General features: G+C 45.9%; 2 protein-coding genes across 2 annotated transcripts; both read left to right on the top strand.

The window, feature by feature from the left end:
- Positions 1–547: 547 nt before the first annotated feature.
- LOC121997052 (pentatricopeptide repeat-containing protein At1g73710-like) lies at positions 548–3,643 on the top strand. Its single transcript, XM_042551264.1, has one exon. The coding sequence runs from the start codon at positions 605–607 to the stop codon at positions 3,569–3,571; it is 2,967 nt and encodes a 988-aa protein (XP_042407198.1). The 5' UTR covers positions 548–604; the 3' UTR covers positions 3,572–3,643.
- Positions 3,644–5,180: 1,537 nt separating this feature from the next.
- LOC121997051 (cytochrome P450 77A3-like) lies at positions 5,181–7,352 on the top strand. The gene is made up of 3 exons (XM_042551263.1): positions 5,181–5,941; positions 6,046–6,522; positions 6,704–7,352. Exons 1-3 carry the CDS (start codon positions 5,318–5,320, stop codon positions 7,148–7,150), a joined length of 1,548 nt encoding a protein of 515 aa, XP_042407197.1. The 5' UTR covers positions 5,181–5,317; the 3' UTR covers positions 7,151–7,352.
- Positions 7,353–7,788: the final 436 nt, after the last annotated feature.

Below are 7,788 nucleotides of genomic sequence, written 5' to 3'. Positions count from 1 at the left end.
ATTTACTAACTAATTAACTCTGAATTAATTTGATGAAGCTCAAAATTAAATTACATTAACATTCTTTTTTTCTTTTCACACCAAAAATAATTTCAAAGTTTATTAGTAATTTCTGCTAATGGTTCTAGAGTTCGAGACTTAGCTGCGACGTATTATTAGAAAATTTTCTCATTAATCTTCTTATTAATCAATTAGGGATCTAAAGTTCGAGACTCAGTTGCGACGTGTTATTGGTATGTTTTCTCATTAATCAATTAAGAATTTAGAGTTTGAGACTCAACTGCGACGTATTATTAAAAAAAATTCTCATCGATAATTTTTCTATTTCTCTAAAAATTTTCATATGTCTTAGGATTAATAATATTACGAGTGAAAAAATTTCTATAAATATTTTGGACTGAAAATATTAGAAATAATCCTTTTTTTTTTAACCGGAGTCCGAATTTTCGAGCGTTAACTGTTGGGATACTTTGTAGTTATTATAATAATGCTCAAATAATTACTTTCTGTATTTTATTTTTAGGGGCGCAGCGTTAATTTTGCCCTTTATTTTTCCACCAGGAAGGAATCGCGAAATGCCCTGGTCGTCGGTTATTTCTTTACGATGAGCCTTCAGAGTAGCTGCTGCGCCGCCGGCGGCTACTATCTCCGCAACCGTGGCGACCTCCACCCTTCTTTACCTCCGCACTTCCCCTTCTCTTGCTACCCTTCTTCGCTTTTCCCCTCCCCTCGCTCCTCTCCCTCCCTTCCCCACTGCAAACTTGTTCTCGTCCAATCGATACCGCCCAACCGCGCCGCCGGCGCCTTCCCTTCCGCCCTCCGGTTTCTCGAGTCGAATCCCCTCGATGGAGGCTCCGACGAGGAATCCCTCGACGCCCTCCTCGCCGAGCTCACCCCCAAGGAAATGACCGTCCTCCTCAAGCGGCAGCGCGACTGGCGCCGGGCTCTCCGTCTCCTCCGCCGAATCCGGTGCCTGCGCGACTACCGTCCCAATCCCATCCACTATAACGTTGTGCTCCGGACCCTCGGCCGCGCGAGGCGGTGGGACGAGCTGCGCCACTGCTGGCTCGATATGGCGAAAGACGGAATCTTGCCCACGAACAACACCTACGCGACCCTCATCGACGCCTACGGAAAGGCAGGTCTCCTAAAGGAGTCTCTTTTGTGGCTCAAACACATGAGGGCAAGGGGAATTTCTGCTGACGAAGTCTGTATGAACACTGTCGTCAGGATTCTCAAGGACTCTGGGCATTTCGACGAGGGAGAGAAGTTCTTCCGAGGATGGTGCGACGGGACTGTCGACTACGACGTTCTCGAGATTGAATTTGAAGGTTCAGAATCGATCAGCCCCAATAGTTTCCTTCTCACGGAGCTCTTCAAATCCGGAAGCCGAGCACCTGTTCCTCTGAAGATTGCTTCAAGTGCTCCCGATGGCTCAAGGAGGCCTCGCCTCGCTGCTACCTACAACACTTTGATTGATTTGCATGGAAAAGCAGGTAAGCTCCAAAATGCTTCAGATGCTTTTGCTGAGATGTTGAGGTCAGGTGTCTCCCCTGACACGATCACATTCAATACCATGATCAACATCTGCGGCTCGAATGGCCTTATTTCTGAAGCAGAGGCTCTGTTTGATAAAATGCGGAGGAGAAGAATTGTTCCTGATACTAAAACATTCAACATATTCATGTCCATGTACGCTTCACTTGGAAACATCGAGGCAGTCCTGAAGTATTACCACAAGATGAGTGAGTCTGGTCTTACTCCTGACACTGTGAGCCATAGGATAATCTTGCAGGCTCTGTGCGAGAGAAACATGGTAAGAGAAGTTGAGGATGTGATCAACAAGATCATTGAATCGGGCGAATTCGTGGACGAGCAGTCTTTCCCTGTTGTTGTGAAGATGTACATCAATCAAGGGATGCTTAGTGAGACCTCTATGTTCCTCGAGAAGCATTGCGGCTCCTCTTCCATTTCTTCCAAGAATTATGCTGCTATTATGGATGTTTATGCAGAGAAGGGGTTATGGGAGGAAGCCGAGGGCGTGTTCTATCGAAAGAGGGGAGTTGGTAATAAGAAGGAGGTGGTTGAATACAATGTGCTAATAAAAGCTTATGGGAGGGGAAAGCAATATGATAAAGCTGTGTCCTTGTTTGAGAGTATGCGAAATATTGGTATCTGGCCGGATGAGTGTACCTTTAACTCTCTCATTCAAATGCTTTCTGGTGGTGATTTTCCTGAACGAGCAACAGAGTTCCTACGACGGATGAAAGATGCAGGATTCAGACCTAGATGTGAGACCGTCTCCGCTATCATTGCAAGTTATTCACGCAAAGCTATGGTTGATGAGGCGCTCGAAATCTATCAAGAGATGAAGCCATTAGGAGTTGAACCAAATGAAGTGGTTTACGGTTTGCTAGTGAATATGTTTGCCGAGGCTGGAAAAGTTGAACAAGCACTTCATTTTTTCAGTTTGATGGAAGAATCAGGATTCCCGCCCAATCATATCATCCTAACTTCTCTGATGAAGGCGTACAAGAAGGCTAGCTGCTGGAGAGAAGCCCAGGAGGTATATGCAAAGATGAAGACCCTCGAACACGGTCCTGATACTATTGCCTCTAATTGTATGATCGACCTATATGCTGAGCTTGGGATGGTAAGCGAAGCTAAGTTAATTTTTGATGACTTGAGAAAAAATGGCGAGGTTAATGGTGTTTCGTATACTACAATGATATACCTCTACAAGAGTTTGGGCATGTTGGAAGAAGCAATAGACATGGCTCAGGAGGTCCAGAAGGCAGGCTTGCTGACTGATTGTGCTTCCTACAATAGTGTTCTAGCTGCTTATGCTGTCACTGGAAAACTCAAGGACTGTGCATATTTGATTCATGAGATGATAGCTAGAAAGATGTTACCTGATGCCTCTGTATTTAGATCAATCTTTGGTATAGTAAAGAAAGGGGGTCTACCGATCGAGGCAGTATTGCAACTACAGGCATCTTACAATGAAGGAAAACAGTTTGCAAGAGAGGCCATAGTCACTACATTGTTCTCTCTGGTTGGCCTGCATGATCATGCACTAGAGTCATGTAATCTTTTTCTGTCTGCTAGGACTAGGAATCCTCTGGACTCGTATGCCTATAATGCTGCGATTTATGCTTATGGAGCTTCGGAAAACATTGACAAAGCCCTGAATCTGTATATGCGGATGCAAGATGCAGGACTTGAACCAGACACTGTTACCTATGTTTATCTAACAATTTGCTATGGAAAGGCGAGGATGGTTGAAGGACTGAGACGAATTTATGGTCTCTTGAAATATGGGGAAATTGAGCCTAGTGAATCTCTCTTCAAAGCTCTAATGGATGCTTATGAAAATTCTGGGAAGCATGATCTTGCAGAATTAGTTGAGCAGGAGATGAAATTCAGAATTCACAGCCCGATTGGTGATGAATCAGAAACTGAAGACGATTGGGACGCATATGAATCTGAAACTGAAGATGATTTGGATGCATATGAATCTGACAACATAGACCAAGATGATGATTTCAGTATGAACCCTAGTATTCTGTAAATGAGCTGCTCTAAAAATACAATTAGTTGACTTGATCATTTTAGCTTTCAACTATAGTTTCGTTGATCTCTAGATTACCTGTTCTTTTCCTTCAACATAGCTATGGGTATTAAGTTTCAAGCTGTTCTTTACACAATGTCATTTTCAATTACTTGCAGATGTTGCAGTACCATCTCTATAAAATGCCTTCAATTAGGGGTGTCAAAAATGAACCCGACCTGACGACCCAACCCGAGTCGACCCGAAAAAAATCGGGTTCGGGTTGGGCATTTTCGGGTTCGGGTCGGGTTCGGGTTGGAGGGTTGGAGAGTAAAAGAGTCTCCGGTTGGGTCGGGTTGGGTTCGGGTTGACCCGGGTTGACTTAAATATAGGGGTTTGTGGATTTTTTTGGGGTTAAATCAAATTTTATTTTAAAAATTTAGATGTTTTTATGTATATTAATATCATGTTTTTATGATAATGATGAAATATTGAGATAAAAGTGAAGAATTATAGGAAAAATAGTCCAAAAATGTCGTTTTGAATCGGATTTTCGGGTTATATGGGTCGGGTTGATCGGGTTGGTCGGGTTCGGGTTCGGGTTGAGGTGTTTTGGGTTGAACTCGGGTTCGGGTCGGGTTCGGGTTGGGTTAAAAAAAAAAAAAAAAAAAAAAAAACTCAACCCGACCCAACCCACCCGAATTGACACCCCTACCTTCAATTACTTGTCGAAGGCAACTCGAAGCAACGGCTCCATAATATGTCATTAAGACACCTACGTAACTAGATGCATTCAACAATGTTATAACAATCTCTCCACCCAAAGGTTTGACATACACCTACTCTCATGTCTAAACCTTAGGCACAATTAACTACATTTGATCAAGCAAGTAGTTAGCTACAAGGCAAGTCTTGTTCTTTAACCTTTGGCACATTTATCTTTGCTTTATGATAAAATTGAGCCCTCAGAAAGTTTTCAACTCATTTTAAAGGTTAGTTTTGAGCTTAACAAATCTTATTCCATTGTTTAAATTTCAACAGATCTATCTTAATCTTAGATTATAGCAAATCTATAAGCTCTTAAAAGCATTCTATCCATTGAGGTCTGAAGTGTTGTCATTACTTAAATACCAACATGTCAATTTCCTCTTCTTTTTTTTTTGAAAAAAAAATCTGCTATTACCTGAAGTAATGGAAAGCCTTTCTGCATTTTTTCTGTTGTTGCTTGCCCCAGTGGGCCTGCTGTTGGATTCATCCACAGTTTCTTGATTGGAGAAGGATTCTTTTGAAAGGAGATACAAGAGTTTGTTAGCTGAAAGAGGTAATTACCATGGCCTTTTCAAATCTTTGCTTGTGGTAAAAACTTCGTTTTCTTTACGTAATTCAATAGAATCCATATGAATGGAGTATCTACATTTGAACATTTCCTTTCTAGAGTTAAGAGACAGCAAAGGCATCATATTTGAGTATTTTATCATCTTCTCCGTTGTTCCTGTCTTGACCTGTGGGTAAAACAAAGACTTGAGCTGAGTAATTTTGCATAGTCGCCAATGGAGGTGTACAGGTTTTGAACGCACCTCTCCAACCTTTTATCTCCACCTCTCTCCCTTCATTAAAATTTGCATTCATTTCTTTGTCTCTGCCTCTTCCCTTCCTCTTCTTTAAAAGCTACCACCTTTGTTGCTCTTTCTCAACCCAATCCACACAATTCGTCAAGCTGCTGTATCGTATCAGTGCTCTGCGTCGTTGCGGCATTTCTACAAACAGATGGACTTCGTCAACCTACTGTATGTCGTTGCCGCCGCAGTGGCGGCGGCCGAGTGGTGGCGGCGCTGTTCTCGCAACCCGGAGGGCCTGCCGCCCGGGCCTCCCGGCTGGCCCCTGGTGGGAAATCTATTCCAGGTCATCCTCCAGCGGCGGCCCTTCATGTACGTCGTGCGCGACCTCCGGCTAAAGTACGGCCCCATCTTCACCATGCGCATGGGACAGCGCATCCTCATCGTCGTGACATCCGCAGATCTCATCCACGAGGCGCTGGTCCAGAAGGGCCCGCTCTTCGCCAGCCGCCCCGCCGACTCGCCCACCCGCCTGCTCTTCAGCGCCGGGAAGTGCACCGTCAACTCGGCCTCCTACGGCCCACTCTGGCGCGCCCTGCGCCGCAACTTTGTGACGGAGATTGTGACGCCCACGCGGGTAAAGCAGTTCGGGTGGATCCGGGACTGGGCCATGACCAACCACCTCGCCCGCCTCCGCGCGGAGTTTGCGGCCGCCGGTGCGGTGCAGGTCATGGCCAACTGCCGCCTCACCATCTGCAGCATTCTCGTCTGCATCTGCTTCGGCGCACGCGTTCCCGAGGAACACGTTCGCCTCATCGAGGAGGTGCTCAAGGAGGTCTGTTTAGGGAAAGAAAACCCAAAACCCTAGGAGAACTCATTCACATTTTAACAAACAGATAGAAAACACTTCGCTAATACCCTGCATTGGTCCTTGGCAAGGTAATGATGATGACGATGCCGAAGCTGCCGGACTTCCTCCCGGTGTTCACGCCATTCTTCCGCAGGCAGCTGGCGGAGGCGGGGAAGCTACGGAAGCGACAGATGGAGTGCCTTGCGCCGCTAGTGAGGACTCGGAGAGCGTTCGTAGAGGCCGGCGGGAAGAAGCTAGAGGAAGGCGGATCGAACACGAAATGGGAAATGGTGAGCGCGGAAGGGGAGGCGTACGTGGACTCGCTGCTGCGGATGGAGTTGGCCGGGAAGGGGCGGCTGGGGGAGGAGGAGCTGGTGACGCTCTGCTCCGAAGTGATGAGCGCCGGCACCGACACGAGCGCGACGATGCTGGAATGGGCGATGCTCCATCTGGTGCTCGACCAGGCGGCGCAGCAGCGGCTCTACGAAGAGATCGTCGCGGTGATCGGCGCCGACAAGTGCCGGAAGATTACCGAAGCCGACGTCGAGGCCATGACATACCTACAGGTATGATACCAACTCCGAACCGCCGGACCAACCGGTTTTCCTTTAAACCGAACCGAATCGCAATCCTCGGATCCTCTCACGTGGCCATAAATTTCATTTTGCCCCCTATTTTTCCGTAATCTACGCTACGTTCTATATATATATATATTGAAGAAATAAAAAATAATTATTTGAAATTCAGGCGGTGGTGAAGGAGACGATGCGGCGGCATCCGCCCAGCCACTTCGTGCTGTCGCACGCGGCGACGCAGGAGACCGAGCTCGGCGGCCACCGCATACCGGCGGACGCCAGCGTGGAGTTCTACACGGCGTGGGTGACGGAGGACCCGTCGACGTGGGCCGACCCCGGCGAGTGGCGGCCGGAGAGGTTCCTCCAGGGAGGCGACGGCTGGGACACCGACGTCACCGGCACCCGCGGCATCCGCATGATGCCCTTCGGCGCGGGCCGCCGCATCTGCCCCGCCGCCACCCTCGGCGTCCTCCACATCCACCTCACGCTTGCCAGGATGGTGAGGGAGTTCCAGTGGCTTCCGGTGCCCGGCGAGCTGCCGCCCACCACCGCCGAGACCTTCGCCTTCACCGTCGTCATGAAGGACCCCCTTCGAGCCGCCATCGTCGACAGAGAATAATAATAACACTAATATAATCCCTCCCTAGCTACCATGCATTTCATGAATATAAAACATTAATTAATTAATTAATTATATCAATTCCTACTATTATTAGAAGAATACTAATTTAATTAAATGTGTCTAATCAATGTCTTCGCAGATCAACGATGTCGCTGCAAACGAATTCATGTGACATATTAAATGGCGAGAATAAATGGAATTGAATGGTTGTAGGTGGCGAGTATGAATTGGCTGTCTTCCATTAGTAATTGCTACAATATATAGCTTCTGCCTGCCAGTGCATTGCCCACTGAACATATTCAATGTTCAATGTCAAGCTATTTCTCTATAAAATAATAAATGCTATAATATAGCTGCTCCCTAATGCTTCAGGCCCCTAAATTAGTTAATGATATCCTCTTTTCTGCAGGATCATTAAAACTCATTTCAGATATCAAGACAACAGAGCTGTAAAGCCATTTCTGTTAGGGATGAGCATTGATTATGAAGCCATGTATTAATTATATCAGTAAATTTTCTTGTCTAGAATCTGACCAACTATAAATAAATTATAATATATATAATTAATATATAAATATGATATTATTAAAATATATTTGATAAAAATTTATAAAATATATTCTGATTAAATAGAT

This window comes from Zingiber officinale, chromosome 6A (assembly GCF_018446385.1).
Source record: "Zingiber officinale cultivar Zhangliang chromosome 6A, Zo_v1.1, whole genome shotgun sequence".
Classification (NCBI taxonomy): Eukaryota; Viridiplantae; Streptophyta; class Magnoliopsida; order Zingiberales; family Zingiberaceae; genus Zingiber; species Zingiber officinale.
Note: the sequence above shows the minus strand (reverse complement) of the source record. Positions and strands in the feature narration are given on the sequence as shown.